The sequence below is a fragment of the Perca fluviatilis genome, chromosome 1 (assembly GCF_010015445.1).
Source record: "Perca fluviatilis chromosome 1, GENO_Pfluv_1.0, whole genome shotgun sequence".
In the NCBI taxonomy this organism is placed as follows: domain Eukaryota; kingdom Metazoa; phylum Chordata; class Actinopteri; order Perciformes; family Percidae; genus Perca; species Perca fluviatilis.
This window is the reverse complement of record NC_053112.1, coordinates 28,888,403-28,906,247: the sequence shown is the minus strand read 5'-3', so window position 1 is coordinate 28,906,247 and position 17,845 is coordinate 28,888,403. Positions and strand designations below refer to the sequence as shown.

The window sequence follows — 17,845 nt, the reverse complement described above, 5'->3', positions numbered from 1 at the left end:
CCCTTGAGCTTTAGGAAATTGTGATGGACATTTGTAATCAAGACGATAATCCTCTGATTAAAACACAACAATTGGTATGTGTAATCATATGTGAAGAATGAAGCATTAATCTATGAAATTATCTTGATCTCTGATAAAAGTCCTTCAGTTAAAGTCAAGACACATGAACACTCACTACACTGTCTGTCCCCTTTTACACCCCCAGTGCTGAGACTATACAATGAATGAATGAATCTGTGAAATGCATCAGATCCCTTCTTCTGTCCATTGTTCAGAGGGGCGTCCCACCGGAAATCATGACATTCCTTTCTGATTCAGTAAAGCCACTGCTATTATATCTTGCAGTCAGATGGATGCAAACGACAGGAGACAAATGTAAATGATCAGCTTAGCTCATAGATTATATGCAGGTGTCCGTAAGTGAAAAGATTTACACAATAAACTGATTCAACTTATTGTTACACGGAGAGAAAAGCAGTAAAAATCACCTTTTCGCTCCATGCCCACAACCCAATGCCGAGGAACGCCACTCCAAGGAACTAACAGACAGACAAAGAAGAAAGAGACAAGAGAGCATGATCATTCCTGCTGTGACTGCAACATGGAGTCATCACACAGAAGCACACAAGACAAACCACAGAGAGATTTTCCTGGCAGTGATCCATTAACTAAATATTTCTCGTGTTAGTCTGCAGTATCAGCAGGAGACTCCCACATTAGAAAGCATCTTCTATCAGCCTGAACGCATTATGACTGTACATGTCTCCAGCTACAGCGGAAAACTTAAAAACCACATTTCAGGATTTTAAGAGTTAGGAATCAAGGCATCGATGGCATTAGAATTATAATAGCCATGAAATAATAATTATTTTAACACACTCTCCATTAATTACTCGTTTTAGTATTCTATTACAACACTAATTTGATGGTTATATTTTCATAAGTGCAAAGACTTGCTCTTGTTTCATATCATTATATAAATATTTTGATCTTATTTTCTGGATGCTGGTCAAACTGAGGCAGCAACTTCAAGACATCACCGTGTTGCTGTGGCAATTTGTAATTACATATTGTGAGACCATTCTGTCAACTGTCAAACATTTGTTTATATTGGGATGGTTCTCCTTTAAATGAGTCAGCAGACCTTTTTCCACTGGGTATTTAATTTACTGGATTTGCCAAAAAACTGACAGTTCCATTTGGCTTTTTCATCCATTCACAATTTCTCAATTTTTTTTATATCACAATACATATTGATATCATGATTAGAGCTGCAACAATTAGGCTAGCTGATTCAATTAATCAATCTCCAGAAAATTAACTAGCAACAATTCTGATAATGTATTAATCATTGCAGTCAATGAAGCAAAAATGCAAAACATTTTCTGGTTCCATCTTTTCAGATGTGAGGATATACTGCTTTTCTTTTGTTTATATTGTAAATTGAACACCTTTGGGTTGTTGGTGAGACAAAACAATCAATTTAAAGACGTCACCTTGGACTGCTTTCTAAATTATCGAGAACATTTTATTTTTAAATAATGAATCATGTTTTTGCATATCGACTAAACAATTAGTTAACTCGCCTAATCATGTCAGCTCTAATCAATAACGCCCACCATTTCTTTCAGATTTTTCCATTAGTTATCCCCAATAACTCCTTTAAAAAGGCATTCCTTACCCTACTTCTCCACAGTAACAGTGTCAGAAAAAGCACCCAACCAACCAGGTTCTGTCTAAAATTTGTAACTGGCCCACAGTGGGACGTCCAGAAGTCCTTAATGGCGTTACTGTTGGGTTTCAAAGAACAAGAGGTGTTTGCCTGTAATTTCGCTCAGGATAATCAGGAATGAAGATACAGTTTGCTCTGCCCAAACATCACAGACACTACAATAAAATGTCCTCAGATGTGAATAACAGTCAGGAAAGCCCTTCTTCAGAGCTGCCTCACACTGATGCTGTCTACACAACAACAAAAGCCTAAAAAGGTGACAGTGCGAGCAAGTGCACACGGAGGCAGTGAGCCTATCGCAGGGGATGAAATCATTGTCTCCTATTAAAACCAACGGGAAGAAAGAAAACGGCTTCCATGTTCACGAAACCAAAGCTGTATTTGATGGAGGGAAAAAAACAAAAACCATGTCATGTCAGTGTGTATTTACTTAGCTAGCTGAGGTTACCAGGCCTGAAGTCCAAACACGGCAAACAGGGGACTTACCCAAAATATGATGTTGAATCCGAAGATGAAATACTTGATGCAGCAGCTCACTTCGTGAGCCTTGAAATGCTTTCCTGACATCATTTGGATAGATTGTTGTCTTAAACGCCGCCCGCAGTGGGAAATGAATCACATATATGCTCCTCTCATCTAGTGTTTTGACAGCCTGGTTGGGGAAAACCCTTATTTTAGAAGGCTCGTCAAACGCGCCGTCAATTGTTTCAGCGTCTAATAACAAACATCGTCCTGTTTTTCCGCAGACAAAAGGCGCGGGTGAAGCTGCAGAGGAGAGTTCCTGTTCCTGTCTGTCGGGATCAGTAAATGTATCAGTTTATTCCTGATATGGATCTCCGAAGGTATAACGGTGAAATAAATCCACTAAAATCAACGAGATTAAAACCGTTGATCTGACCCATAATCTAAATATGGCTGTTATTTGATTGACATGTGTGGGAGCCAATGAGGGTTTTTAGTGGTCACAGGAGGCGGGACTTCCTCCAGAAGAGGGCGCCACTCTATGGCGCCACTGCTCTGTCCACTTAATACATCCATGACTAATTGACAGTCTATGGTATGACCGTAAAATCCAGTATGCCATGATATAACATAATCACTTAGAGTTATAATGTATTCATCGCTGACTAATTCATTTGGCCTACAATAGAAAATACGTCTATACAATTAAACCTTATTAGAACTATTGGGCAATGGGGACCCAGCGTGTTCAGTAATAAATACATCAGTAGACGTTATGGAAATACAGATACAGACAACACATAAAACCAACAATAACAGCGTTTATTGTAGGTCATTTTATTTTGTTTGTTTTTATTTCACAGCACTATTTCTTTTACCAATTTCATTTCATAGTGCCACTTTGCATTACAAAGTCTTCTTTGTCTGTCAATCAAGACAGCTTTAGATCTAGCTTTATTAAAGGTGGTCTTTTAGTTATTTGGTCCTTATTTGTGGAACAAAGTGCCTGAAATGTATGTGTCCATGTTTAAAATAAATTTCAATACAATTACATTTCTTTTGGAGGATATTTTTTACTTGTAATTGTCTTTCTTGTATTTTATTCTATTAATATGTACATGTTTCTTGTTGCTATATGTATTTCACTGGAAAGCACATTGAGTTTACCTGTACTTCAGTGTGCCACACATACATAAAATGCCTTTGTCCAGCCTTTATGGCGCATACAGGAATCAAGAAGCGTCTTCAAACGGGCATGTATATAAGCCCGCTGTGTATAGTCTAATTTGTCTACTGTATGCCCACAAATCTGCAGTGGTGGAATGTATCTAAACACATTTACTCAGACTTATATCCCTCCATACTCAGACAGCTTAGTGAAATAAAATTAACTAGATGTGGAAAAATGTTGCCCCCTGCTGGAAAGAAAGTGTATTTTGCTTCTTCGTGAGTCTCAGTCCAAACACAGCTCAGTTAATGTAAGTGACATAAAGCTACAAAATGTATAATTAATCGTGAACAATATTTTTTATGCATGAGTCATTCCAACGTGATATTGTATGCTGTATCTGTTAAGTGAACACCAGCAAGCATTTTGAGTATCGACTTTGTTTATTGCATAAAATAAAACACATACGGTTTGTTTACAAAACAGGTTAAATTATGAAAATAAATATTTCTGTGCAGTTTGTCTGTATTGTCAATGCAGGCAGAGAAGAACTGAGATTTATATACACATGTAAGTCCATAAAAAAGACTTGACTCATTGTTATGAGATCATATTGACACCACGTGCCAAGACAAATATCACGATCCAGAGGGCAGCATTTAACAGGCTCTCCTGTTCACACAAACTCCTTTTTCTGAGGGTGATTCATACAAACAATCCACCATTGTGGATCAGATGTGTAGTTCAATATCATTTTGCAGCACAATGAAAGTATTCGTGGGCACTACAACAGCTTTGTTCACATTCTCAATACTGTCTCAATAAAGTTTTTCCTAAAGATAAAATAAAATAAAAAACAGTATGGCAATACAAAGGTAATCATGCAATATCAAAAATCATTCACCCTTCAATTTTGGCTGCACTGCAATTAGAAAAATATACATAATTTTGGATTTAACAAAATACTTCAGAATCTCACAAAAATAGTTATTTTTTTTCTTTCTACATCATGATCCTTCAAAGTTATTTTAGCAGTTTGAGTTCCCAGAAGCCTCTGCAGGAGGACGGGAGTGAAATAATATTAGTTAGCACAGTCTGAGGCAGTTTTCAAGAACAACATTTAAAACAATGGTTTGTGGTGAAAAAGCTTTGGAGATCCTTGTTCTTTTTAGAGTTAGAGTGTTTAGCTTTGCAACACCCCAACATACTCCCCTTGTATATTCTACATACATACTTTCTATTAATTTCTGTCAAATGAACACATTAGAACAAGTTAGACTAGGTTTTAGTAATAATAACCTTATCTGTCCCACAACTTATACCTGCTATAACCTAAAGCTCATTTCCATTTGCTATTTAACACAATCATTACACTGCATTTCCCTTTTTAGAGCAAAGAGATTGGCTACATCACACAAGGACACAATGTACCTTCATTTGCTTTTTTAGTCCATTTTCCTGTTTGATTAAGGCTTTTTGCACACTGTTCATAGTTTCATAATATTTAGCACAACGTCTAAAATACTGAGCATGGCATAAATAACCCTGAAGAGAAGTTTTAGAAGAGTTGAGACTTGTGGTTGAAAAAAGATCAGCTGTGAAAACTTCAGCTTTAAAAGCTGTATATTGGCTAAGTTTGAAATACATAACTGTAATTATCACTGGAGTGTGTGCATTTAGCCAAAAGGCTTTGAGAACCATTCTTCATTTTGTGCAAAATACGTAATCATTTCCTTGATTAGTCAATCATATTTCAATACATTTTGATTTCACATTCAGTTGTTGTTTTTTTTACTTTGGGTTTTGGCCAATATCAAAAGGTACCTATTCATTCAGTAATATCTGAATGATATGACTTTCCTCGGAAAATAATTGCATATTACATTGTTAGTTTACAAAATATACAGGATAACTTGGAACACATTTCTCGTATACTATCAATCACAATGGCATGTTGGAAGCAAAACATAGTACACACATAATGGAAAAAAGCCTATTGTGTTTCTAGCGCTTTAAATGAAAATGTATGTTCACAAAGAGGGCAGATTTATGAGCCTGAAGCCATTATGTATTTAAAACACATAAGGCGTTGTGTGATGATACTTAAAACACTGCTGTAACATCTTATGAATCAGCTTGTTGATTCATTGGGCATAGTAAGATTGGCCAAGCAATGAATGCATTATGCATTAATCACAGTTACTGAATCCAGTGATTTATTGTTTCTAAATGCTTTCACAATGGCCAGACTGCACCTATGAGATGCTATACTTGTGTTTATAAAGACAATAAAATGCTTTATAATGAGGTTTTCTGAGTTAAAATGTACAAAATCTTCTTTTTAAAGAAGGCTGAAATGCATATTCCTAACTTACATGATCTTATATGTATAGCCTGAGAATATGTTTGGAACACTGTAAATGTTTCTTGGCTTTGATGCGGTGTCGTTTAAAAAGTCACCCTTTCATTGCCATGTTAGACTAATTTGTGTCAGTTTTTGTTCTTTGACAGAGTTGCATAAACACTGCTGGGATAGAAAAAGGAAAAGGTAAATCTTCACGTTTAGCCACAATGTGCATCACCTCCATCACCCGGTCACAAGAGCACAAGTGGCCACAAAGTTGCATGGATGCATCCTGGTGAGACGCGTTAAAGCACGGCCAGAAGAGCAGCAGGCTCGGGTCACCTTATGTCACCTTGATAGCAGACTTCTTGTGGACCCAGAGGAAGGAAACGTAGGGCACGCCTATGAAGGCCCATTTCTCGTTGGGCCAGAACATGATGACAGGTCCTCGCTCCGGGGCCTCAGTCGCGACGTCAAAGTAGGCGAAGCAAACGCAACCCAAGTAGGAAGCCAGACAAATGAGGATGTGCCTGTAAGAGCAAGAGGAGTTTTGAATGAACCAAACTGCTAGAGAAATGGCTCTCTAAATACATCCAGGTGTTTAGAAGATAGCTTCTAGAGGATAGAAGCCATGCAGTCACCAGCAGTGAAAGATTAACAATGTATACAGTAGAGATGTTCCGACACCAGTATCGGAAAAGCCTCCGATACCGCCTAAAATGCTGGTATCGGCAAGTACTCGAGTTTATGCAAAGATCCAATACCACGTAATTTAGCCCCCGACGAAAATCTACTTTAAATTAGTTTATTTGTTCTTTTTCCGTTATGACTGACCGTCAAACTGGATAATAAAAGAAAGTTCTATGGCATTCTATTCTATGGCAGACCATCTCTAGTATACAGTCTGTAAGCCCAGTAAAAAAATCTACTTGTTTTCAATGCAAATCATCTTGTTTGATAGTTTGTAATTTGTATTCATTCTAGAGCAGCACTCCCTTTTCTTTCATGTTTTAAGATCCAACCCCTCATTTCTGGACAATTCTTACAAGTTAAAATCCTCTTTTTTCACTAGTTTTAGAAAGAAAGAGAAAAAGATTTTTAGGACTTAATTAAAAGACAGAAAGGACTAGAAAAGATGGATTTTTTTTGCAGTGTAACAGTATAACCTTTTATAACAATAACTTCACTTTTATGAGAGTACATGACCGACTCTTCTGTGTTGTCTTTGAGCTTACCAAGCACAGTGTAAGTAGGGAAAGTTGACAGATGACCACATCTCACAGAATATCCTGTCACTGATCCAGCAAAGCAGAGCCAATGCCCACCAGATCCCTGAGACCAGACCCAACTTGAACACACGCGGGTTTTCACACCTGCAACGACCAAACAGAACACTGAGAAATGTGTACAACTGTGTAAACACACAAACACATTCACACAAAACAGTTTTGACAGCTCAACTATAACCAAAAGCAGACTTACAGTACATATCTTGCCTATAATGTTGCTCATTCTTCCACCATTATCATTATCCAAGAGCATAACAGTACACTGATTTTCCTATTTGATTTCATTCAGAGCAACAAGAGAAAGCAGTTTATGCTGAAAAATTGTATTTAATGTGAAATGAAAAATACATCTAATTTATCTAATATGCATAACACATTGCTATTTAAACCTGCTGTAACAGATATGTTTTGGCCACTTTGATGTATTTGTTTTTTGGGCACTATTTGGCAATGGAAATGCACTGTAAACAACACTGACAATATTATCACCCTATAAAGCTGATATGGTGAACGTATTAGCAAACAGTTGCCTCTTTACAGATTCAGCAGACACTGAGCAACATAAGCCTCCACTTAGAGTCATGTTTGTCTGTACCCGATGAATGTAAATCCATTATTCACTCAGCTTTAACCTCTGTTTTTCTCCATTAACTAATATCTGCCTCTTTAGTTACTAAATGCTCCATTATATTCAGCAGCTAGTTGCCAACTTTGTCTGCCATTTGGTGCTGGGCAGTTAGCGTACAGAACACTGAAAGACGGACAAACACTTACAGAAACATAAACATAAACCATGGAATATCCTCCACCAGTAGTGCTACCTTATACAAATGAAAATAAACTACAATTTCAGATTCAAAATTTTAGTTGGAGTGGGAATTAAATACTTTTTGAAAATATTCTTTCTGGCCTGAGCCATCTTAGGAATTGCAGGAATTCATATGTGGAGGATCTCTTCCAGAGTACACTGGGCTTTGTGTTCAGTTCTGGTGGTGTACAGATTTGTAATGATTTTACTGGCTGTGTTAGTATGTCCAAACTCGGATGTTAAACTGTAGGTTGGCACATTTATCTTCAGATAAGGGGATTATCTTCTCTTTCTTTTTGGGAGCTGACAGAACAATGATCCAAGTACCAAGCATTAGGCTGTATTAGCCTGGTCTCTGCACAAATATCGCCTAGTGGACACACAACTGACCTACAGAGACATGTGCTAATCCAGAAGGCCACTGATAAAACTATTCTTAGTCTTGTCCTCCTTAGACATACCAGTTATAGCCGTGCTGCTGCTGCTGGCTGAGGAAAACACTGCCAAAACAGAGACAGGGGCAAGGAAGCCTGACTAAACTGTGTTGATGATGCAACTGTTTAAACACTGTGACACAGTTTGTCACCTTCCCTAAAGGCAGAGGATTTGATGAAGTCATGCCATTTTACAAGCCTTAAATTTGAGTTACCATTGTTTCAAGGAGAAAGGAATGTCGAAATGACGCAAAAACTTTCCAGAAAGCACCAATAAGATTTAAATAAACAACAAGCATCACTCAGCTGCAGAGGCCATAGGAACATTGTCTAAAGCAGAGATTTTCAACAGGTGGTCTGTGAACCCTAGGGGGTCCTTGGAGTTAGTGCAAGGAGAGGTGGGGGACATATTAATAGCAATGACAGACTGGCCTATTTGTGAAAACATTTAATTTAGACATTGAAGATAAGCTATACTATTACTACTATAAGTAAGATAGCCATACAGTTAAACTTAAGGAGTCACTGTATGGTTAACATAAAAAAATGATGTATAAATAATATATTAATATCTATTAATCAATATCCATCCGACCCAGTTTAATATGCAACTCAAATGAATACAATACTATAATAATACTTCAGTGGGCGGGTCCCTACTCTGGTTCTCTTTAAGCTAAGGGGTCTTTGGCGTAAAAAAGGTTGACCCCTGGTCTAAAGTAAAGGAGCAGACATGACGTCTCTGTGGCAATGGAAAGATAAATAAAGAGACATTTTCTATATGACATTTTCTATATGTCATCATATATATATATATATATATATATATATATATAAAGTTGTTATTGTGAATGTATTAGCAAAGAGTTGCTTAGCATTCATTTCTGGCCACCTGATGAATGAGTCCTACATTCACTCACCTTTAAGCTCTTTGGTTTTGGTCTCCACCAACCCCTGAGGGAAATATTTGTCTTTTTAGCTCACTAGGCGCTCCGCTATGTTCACCAGCTAGTAGCTAACTTTGTCTGTCTGCTGTTTGACACTGGACAGGTAGCATGCAGTGGGTTTATCATAGCCTTTGAGCTAAAAACAGCTGGTTGCTACTGAAGATGGAAACAAGGCTGATGAGACTGGAGTTGAAGAGGCTAAAATTCTCCATAGAGCCCATAATGCTCAGTAACTCAATGAGCGATCTCTTTCACGTTTCATGTTGTCAACTGATCCATTGTTAATGTAGAATATATTGATTAGTATAGCTTTGTTGCTAAGCTGTAGTGCAATAGTAGTACAAATAGAGAAGACAAGAAGTCAGTGAAGTGTCTCAGAAACGTTAGCAACCGTTAGGAACCATAACTAAGTTAGGCTGAAGCAGCAAAACCTTGCAGTATAGTGAATTGAGGAAGGATGCATTTGAATGTTTATGGATTCAACTTCAAAGAGAAAGAGTGTGTTATTACACTACACTTTTTACTACATGGTCTTGCTTTAAGTCAATTAAGTCAATTAATGAACCAAACTGGAAAAATGTCTCCATGTTGCATAATTTGACCAGAGAGAGAGCAGAAAAAAATGGTGTCACAAGTACTCATCAGCAACAGGAAGTACAAAAATAGAAGCCAATGACACTTCCCAGAGGGAAATAGGCCATTAAATTGTCATCAATATTCTATTATTATTATTATCTATCTATACGGTTAAGTGTTTCGATCGATGATATTCACATGGGAACAAATAAGCCAGCTATAGGCTCAGTAACTGCCTTTACATACACACAGTACAACTACCATAAGTAAGCAAACAGCCCTTCCTGCTAACAAACAGACACTGACAGAACTGACTCCTTGGAGACGTGAGCGTTAGTGTTGGAGGCAAAGATAAGTGAAGGAAAGGCCAGTCCGTCTAATGTATCTGGGGTGGAGCACTGCTGATGGGCTTCTCTCACTCAAGGGAAGGAAGAGGCTCCATAGGATCAGTGAAACAAAGCCTGATATTTCCCAAAGACGCTGGAGATCTTCATTGGTTTTAATGATATAAAAGGCATAGTTTGCATATCAGATGTCAATACTCTATTAAACAATATCAAAGTGGATTAATTAATAACAACAAATCATATAGTATTGTTGAAGCATACATAAGTCTGACAAGACAGTAAACAAGCCATCAGACTGGTTGTGAATAAACTAGATTATCTAAACCACTTTATTCTGAGGTAAAACCGAAAGTGAGCGAGCCTGCGTTGTTGGTAATAATCCCTCACTGCACTGGAAACATGTATTTTTGCACATATGTATGGCAGATGAAGCTGAACCAGGGAGGCTGTCCGTAAACTATGACACTACGACAGTTTGGATATTAATAATAAGTCATCTTTGTTTTCTTTTCAAGATTATTTTGCCAAGATTTATTTTGGCATTTTGTCTTGGATAGGTCACAGTAGAGATACAGACAGAGAATGGGGAAAAAGCAAGAGGGTAAGAGGGTAAAAGAGAGAAATAAAGAGAGAGAGAGAGAGAGAGAGAGAGAGAGAGAGAGAGAGAGAGAGAGAGAGAGAGAGAGAGAGAGAGAGAGAGAGGATGCAACAAAGGTCCCTGGCCGCCGGTATCAAGCCAGAGACGTTGCAATCACAGTATATTTCTGTTTAGCCAACACTCCTATTTTCACTTTCCAAACAAGTCAAATTATGTTATCTTTACTAAATAAAATGTATATTTGCTAATGTGTACATATGACTATGTGTATAAATGTATATGTATGTATTTGGTTGAACTCTGAGGCCAAACAACAAGACAGCAGAGAGTTAAATAATGAGTGGGACATGAGTCGAGGTAGGACTATATCTCTTGTTTCAGTTGGAGTTTTAAATAATAAATAGCTGGTATAGTACAGTTTATGAATGGTATCCACCCATTATTTTTGCAACGTGAAAATTAACTTTGCTCTCATGTGCACACACTCATTTTTCAGACATAACGACTTTTGTTTGTTTTGTAATTGTATCATACCATGTCCTCCATGAATAAGTCAGCTATTATAGCACAACTATGACTTGTATTGTTGCTTCAACAGGAATCTAAGATTGTAATGGTTGTCCTATACACCGGACAAGTTGTTCTTGTCCAACAGGAAGTGACTTGAATAGGGGCCAACAGCCGTACTGTAAAGAAAAAAGAACAAACAACAACAAAGTAGTCTGTCTTTTCTGAGGGCAAAAGTCCATCAGCCAGGGCCACAGGAATTCTCTCCCATTTAGCAGAACAAAAACAAGAGGCCTCCATAGATGACTGGCACTTGCACTAATGTCAAAAATAACAGGTTGAACAATGAATGACTTAAGGTTAAAAGACTGACGGTGGTGAGTAAGGGATGTGAGAAACGGAAACAACAGCTCTACATTGCTGTGACGGAGGAAAGCAATGAACACGCATACGCAAACAGGCACAAGTGGCTTGTTGTGTGTTTTCAGGAACATTCTTTCACATCACAATGTCCTATAGTTAACTTGGAACAGACAACATATCATTAGTCAACATAAGTACAAAAGGCCAAAGGCGACATGTCAATGTACTGTAGTGTAGACTGCAGGAGCTACATCTTTACACCGATTCCATTTTGTCCAGTTAACTACTTAACATTACAGCAGCTGATTTCACTGACTGGGCAACTTTGAACCACTGACATGGGCATTGATATCTGCTGCTGTATTACTAAGTTCAAAATTAGTATAGTAATTTTTTAAAGATAATTTTTTGGGCTTTAATGCTTTTAATTAGGGATGCACCGAATATTCGGCCACCGAAAATTTTCGGCCGAAATACTTTTATCACCGAAACAATACGGCCGAAAATGTTGTGATGACGCAAACAGAAACCGCGACCTGCACGTGTGTCAGTACCCGATCCGTTCCACCTGCAAAGCGTCTCCTGAGCAACGAGGTTGAGACGGACCACGGAGTGAAAACAATGAAAAGTACGCTCTTAGAGTCTGTCAGCACACGTTTCAGTGAGATCTATTCGGATCCTCTGCACTTCATCGCGACTGTACTAGATCCGCGTTATAAAGACCATTACTTGGATGCGGAAATAAAGCAGGGCGCACGAGAAATGATCCAGGCCGCGATGGATGCGGAGAACCCGCATGGAGACGCAGCGCGCACGGAGCAGCGCCCAGCGCAGGAGGAGATCAGAGCGCAAAAAAAAAAGACTTGTCTCTCTCTGCACCAGATGAGGGGCATGCACCCTCGTTGTCTGATATGTTCAGTGAAATCCTGCAAGAAAGTGCCTCAAATAATAATAATAACAACAACAACAACAACAACAACAACAACAATAGGTAAGCTATTCTGTTCTTAGGCTACTGTATACTGTATGTGACTATCAGATTGTAGCCATATTTCTGCTAGATATTTTTTTAATTAAACTTTAATATTAATTTATACAATTGCAATGCCTTGATTTTAGTAAAGTTAGTACACAGTCATAGCCATAAATGCAATGGTACTAATAATTGGCTTAATTTGTTTTGGTGTTTCGGTTTCGGTTTTCGGTCTTGGTTTCCTCTTTTTTCGGTTTTCGGTTTCGGCCAAGAATTTTCATTTCGGTGCATCACTACTTTTAATTGATGGGCCAGCTGTAGACAGGAAAGGGGGGAGATAATGGGGGACGACATTCAGCAAAGGGCCACGGGTTGGAATTTAACTTGGGCCGCCGCGGTAAAGACCGAGTCTTGGTACATGGGGCGCACACTCAACCAGGTGAGCTAACATGATCACATGAAAACAAAACACATAAAACATTAAAATGACTCATTGACTAAGAATAGGATTTTTCATCAAAGTCAATACAAAAAATTCAAAACTAGTGGATTTGTTCAATGCTACGTTTTTTCTTCTTCTCCCCTTTTTAAATCCCTAAGAACATTGCCTACCATCAGCTGAGTCCATATCTTCAATATTCTTCCCATAACAAATACTCTAGAGCTACTTATTATCCGAAATGCCCAGAGACATAGTATGATGGTCCTGGGTCAGAACTGCACGTTCACCTGCCCACACTCACCTCTGCTGTTTAAAAAAAATGAAAATAATAAATAGTTCACCAACCTTTTAAGCTCAGTAATGAGCAGCGCGGTGCAGGGGATGCCCAGAGTCATAAGTGACAATGAGTTGACGACCGGTTTAACAAAGGCCAGCCCAGTGGTGATCCCGGACAAGATGCCGATGACCACTTTGAACCTTGACCTAAATCAAAAAGCAAAGTCAGAACAACAAAAATTGCTTATGAACACCATTGTGAAACTCAGAAAGACAGTTCTTTCCAGAAAGCACTATAACACACTAACATTCAGACAGTAAACAAGAATCACTCAGCTACAAGAGGGCCATTTCTAGGTGACCGCCTGAAGTGAAAGAGCAGCCAAGACGGCTCTGTGACAACGGAAAGAGAAGTAAAGACATGTGATGCCGTTTTTACTGGTGTCAGCTACCTTGGATAGGCCTATTATTAAACAGGGAGTCATAGCAGCAGGGACACATCATATGACAAAAAAGCGGCCCACACTAAGCTTCACTAATACTGCAATGACCTGACATACGAGATAAAAGTGACATTTGCCTTGTTGTGAAATTGATTGAATGTGAAAATGTGGACACAAAATCAAAGTGGAAACAGCCGTTGTTTCGTTAGTTTGTAATATATATATATATATATATATATATATATATATATATATATATCATAATAGCACATGGTTGGACCAATGCGTTTATACACCCACACACCAGTTTTAGGCTCCTAAAGGTAGTTTATTCTGATGCAGTGGCCAACATACCGATCCCTCCTGAACATCCTGGGTAGGTATCTCTTTGGAAACCACATGGCAATGGCACACATAAGCACCCATAAGATGGCCAACTCGTCCAGCATCTGGCCGAGGAAGCTGAGGGTGGCGTGAAAATATGTCGATCCAATACCTGAAAGAAAGAGACACGGAAACAGATAAATGTTTGTCAGAAGAGAGAAGTCATCTGAAGCTGTTCAGTGTGTTAACGAGGCTGGATTAATGAGAGCTGTCTCCTAAAGATAGAGAGATATATCAGTTAAGACTCCAGAGTTGGTTTCAGGAGCTAAAAAGTGTGTATTATATTGTCCACTGTACAGCTGACATGTTCCCATTTCATTGATCAATTTCACTGATCAAATAAGAAAAGTAGCAAAAGTGATGAAAAACTGATAGAAAGTTGCAAATGGCACCTCTAAATGAGACCACTTCAAACTCATTTTACATTTGTAAAAAATAAAAATCCTTAGTGACATTCAATGTTTAAGGCTGACTTCTGGGATGTCAGGGACAGAACTGAACACTAGAATAAACAAGTCAATTACAAATAGTTACTTGGGAACCAGTGTTATACTTCTGTGGAAGGATTGCTCAGTCAGTGCCCCTTTGTTATCACGGTCCAACAGACCTTGTATTATCAGAATAATCTGTTTTCATAACAGGAGATTCCTACAGTTCAACGAACTTCTTATCCAAAAAGGGAATCAGTCAGCGGTTCCTAATCATGACAACATGTCAGTGTACTCGTACATCACTGACAGTCAAAACAAACACAGAGACCGCCTTCCCTTTCTCATGGAAATGGAGTTGATTAATTTATCGATAGAAAATTAATCAGCAGCTATTTCAATAATCATGGCATGGTTTAAGTAATTTCTTGTTCAAAAATGCCAAACTTAATTGGTCTCAACGTTGTAAATATGTAAATATTAGCGGTCTTCTATGACGCTAAACTACCGTAAATATTTGAGGGTTTTGGACAGTAAATTGGAAAAATTGTGACCGGCATTTTTCACTTTTTTCTGACATTTTATAGACCAAATGATTAATCAAGAAAATAATCAGCAGATTAACCCATAATGAAAATAATCCAATGCTGTATATGATAGATTTTTATTTTTTATTTTTAAAAATGGGAAATAACGGTGTTGTTATGCATTATCCTAAACTATATGTATGACTCAGTCTAAACACAGCTGAGGCCAAAACCAAAGAAAGGCAGCTGAATTCTGTTTCAACTACAGAGACAGAGGTAGAGAGGTGAAACCACGTAACCTCCTTGTCAGCTGGGTACGTTTTAACAGCCTCCAGATTCCAAACAATGGATGCAGTCAGAGCTCCTCCTGGGCCACATATATACAGGAAGCATTTGTGGTATGGAACAAGAAATGTTTGAACGAAACAAGGAGGCTGCTTTTATTTTGACCGCTGGTTTGGAAGGCAGGTGTGGAACAGGATTCGGTAGCAGACATTGGGACTGCTATGACATGAAAATAAAAGATTAACACAAAGTCCAAATGAGAATAAACGATTTAAGGGTCAAGTTCAGTTATGCAAATCCTTTTCAACAGCTACTCAGTTATCATCCAGTAAGGTCACTTCTCTGGAACATTGGGAGGTCTGTCAGGTTATCTTTGCTGACAGTGCAAACAGCATGTTTTCATAACAGCTGTAAGGGAACAAGGCACTGTAATCTCTTTAGGACTGTGCTGTTATTTACATACAGTACCACCATTTATGGCTGAAATACTGTGTCAAATCAAATCAAATCTAGGCAATAGGCATATTCACCCCACCAATGAATAAGCCTACAGTTGTTATAATAAAGTGCAAGTCTATGAGGGTAAAATTATTAAGGACAACCTAAAGCTATAACTGAGGACAGTGACAGAGGCCACAGCTGAGGAAACCTACATCCTAAAAGTGTTTAAAAAGAATGCACACTCATTCATATACTGTATGTTGTACAATGTATAACTCATGTACTTAGTATATGTACTCACAATCAAGGGCGTAACTTTGGGTTCAACATTGGTGGGGGGGGTGGGGGGGGGGTTTGAGATCTCCACTTTTGACCGAAATTGTTGTCAAACTAACTGTCCAAATTTACTCCAGCCCAGTTTACTATCATAGAAGACGAGGGAACCCAGCAAATGTTCCCATTTGAGAATCTGTAACCAGTGACCTTTTGAGTTTAAAAAAAAAAAATGACAAAGACTTGATTGCCAATATTTTCTGTCTAACTGATTAATGGGCTAACTGTTTCAGCAGCAGTGTATTTTCTCTTATACGATTATTACAGGCCACACTCAAATTATCTTCGTCCAATGATGCACTAAATATGGTAGATCAAAGCATACTTTAGTTTTATACCACATGAACTGCAAAGAACACATGAAGTTTTAGCCTGACACTTTGCAAAATGTATTGTAATGTAAAAAAGTATTAGTTGTGTTAGCTGAGGGAAGTTGAAGTGAAGATGATGAAGATGTCCCACAGCGCTGAACAGAAACATGAAAGGTATAAAGGTCATCACACAGTTTAGACACCAACGTCAACCAGCCAACTTACCAACCACAACTAGTAGACTCCATATGAGGTAAATCCCACTGTTGAAATGTGTTGCATATTGGCGGAACAAGCACATTAATATGGGCGGCAGAACAAAAAACAAAATGTTGCTGATCTGAAATGATAAGGAAAGGAAAAGCTATGAGCACAAATGCATCACAGTTGAACTGATCGTGTAGCTCAATGACAACATGCTTGTCAAAAGTTTATCAGTGCGCGAGCCTTGCTGGCCTAACAAACTTGTCAGCCAGAGGAAATGATGAAGAAAAGGAACATTTGTACTCTGATGCTAACAGGACACATCATAATGCTGAAACTGAAAGGCAGCCAAACTGTTGAAAGTCAGTAGAACTTGCAGCTAGCTAGCTGTAGCTAACTAATATAAAAAAAACTATGAACTATAAAGAAAACAATGCAATGCAAAGGGAAACAAAGCCAGAAAAAGCTGTTGTCTATGCACAAAACTGCGTTATGCAAAAAAATTAAAATAAAAAGTAGACATCGTTAGCCAACATTCAAACCGACCGACCGTGTTGTAAAATTCGGCGATGCTGGGGTAAATTAGGTAATTGCCTTCACACCAATCCACATCGGAGCTGCCAGCCAGCAACTGGTCCCAAAAAATCAGATTAACGTTACTCATGTCTGGACTAGTTCTGTCGGATGGACAGGACACAGCAGACAACACTCCGCCGTCAGCTTTGGCGATAAATAAATAAAAGCACTCGAGGAAAGTCACTCTCTGTCGGATCGTTGCTCATACGCTAGATGTGAACGTTTTGAGAGCTGACACGACAATGTGATAAACTATAGAAATCGTCGCTGAGCTGCATTTAAAAAGCCTCTGTCGTCCCACAAAGCCTCCTGCTTGTCGTAACGCTCAGCGTTGTGCATTGACAGCTGCTCTGTCTGTAGCCAAAGAGTATTCAAGCGGTGCGAAAGAACTCCCTTCTGTCTGCTTCCTTCTTCGGTGAAACGTGACCACAGCGGCCAGCGATATTACGAATCCCAGTATGGCCGCGCCAAGTCCCGCCCTACGAAGCAGCTCGATTGGTTAGGCATATTTGACCTCGAGTGGGTAAGGTTAGGGTTAGGGGATTGGTCAGGGGATAGGACCCAGGGGCGTCGGACTGGGGGGAAAAAGGGGACTGAGTAGCCTACCCAGGGCCCTCATGTGAGGAGGGCCCAGAAAGATGCTAGAA

General features: G+C 38.7%; 2 protein-coding genes across 2 annotated transcripts in view; both read right to left on the bottom strand.

Annotated features, from left to right (window-relative positions):
* LOC120562536 (tetraspanin-5) overlaps positions 1 to 2,659 on the bottom strand; it is a 10,287-nt gene extending 7,628 nt beyond the window's left edge. Inside the window, exons 1-2 of the mRNA XM_039806264.1 lie at positions 2,219 to 2,659; positions 489 to 539 (exon numbers count right to left, since the gene is read on the bottom strand). Of these exons, the coding sequence (XP_039662198.1) occupies positions 489 to 539; positions 2,219 to 2,302 (135 nt within the window). The 5' untranslated portion in view covers positions 2,303 to 2,659. The remainder of the gene's footprint in view (positions 1 to 488; positions 540 to 2,218) is intronic.
* A 1,127-nt stretch (positions 2,660 to 3,786) lies between these two features.
* Positions 3,787 to 17,621, bottom strand: acer2 (alkaline ceramidase 2). Its single transcript, XM_039806253.1, has 6 exons — positions 17,173 to 17,621; positions 16,644 to 16,758; positions 14,064 to 14,205; positions 13,336 to 13,473; positions 6,942 to 7,079; positions 3,787 to 6,236 (listed from the first exon to the last, which is right to left on the bottom strand). The coding sequence occupies exons 1-6, from the start codon at positions 17,284 to 17,286 to the stop codon at positions 6,050 to 6,052; spliced, it is 834 nt and encodes a 277-aa protein (XP_039662187.1). The 5' UTR covers positions 17,287 to 17,621; the 3' UTR covers positions 3,787 to 6,049.
* Positions 17,622 to 17,845: the final 224 nt, after the last annotated feature.

What these genes read in the sequence shown, in the direction of transcription:
- acer2 (XM_039806253.1), bottom strand. Translation starts at nt 17,286, where the DNA reads ATGAGTAACGTTAATCTGATTTTTTGGGACCAGTTGCTGGCTGGCAGC. An exon ending in TCGCCGAATTTTACAACACG is followed by an intron (nt 16,759 to 17,172) that starts GTCGGTCGGTTT and finishes TTATCATTTCAG; the next exon opens with ATCAGCAACATTTTGTTTTT. An exon ending in GAGTCTACTAGTTGTGGTTG is followed by an intron (nt 14,206 to 16,643) that starts GTAAGTTGGCTG and finishes TCTTTCTTTCAG; the next exon opens with GTATTGGATCGACATATTTT.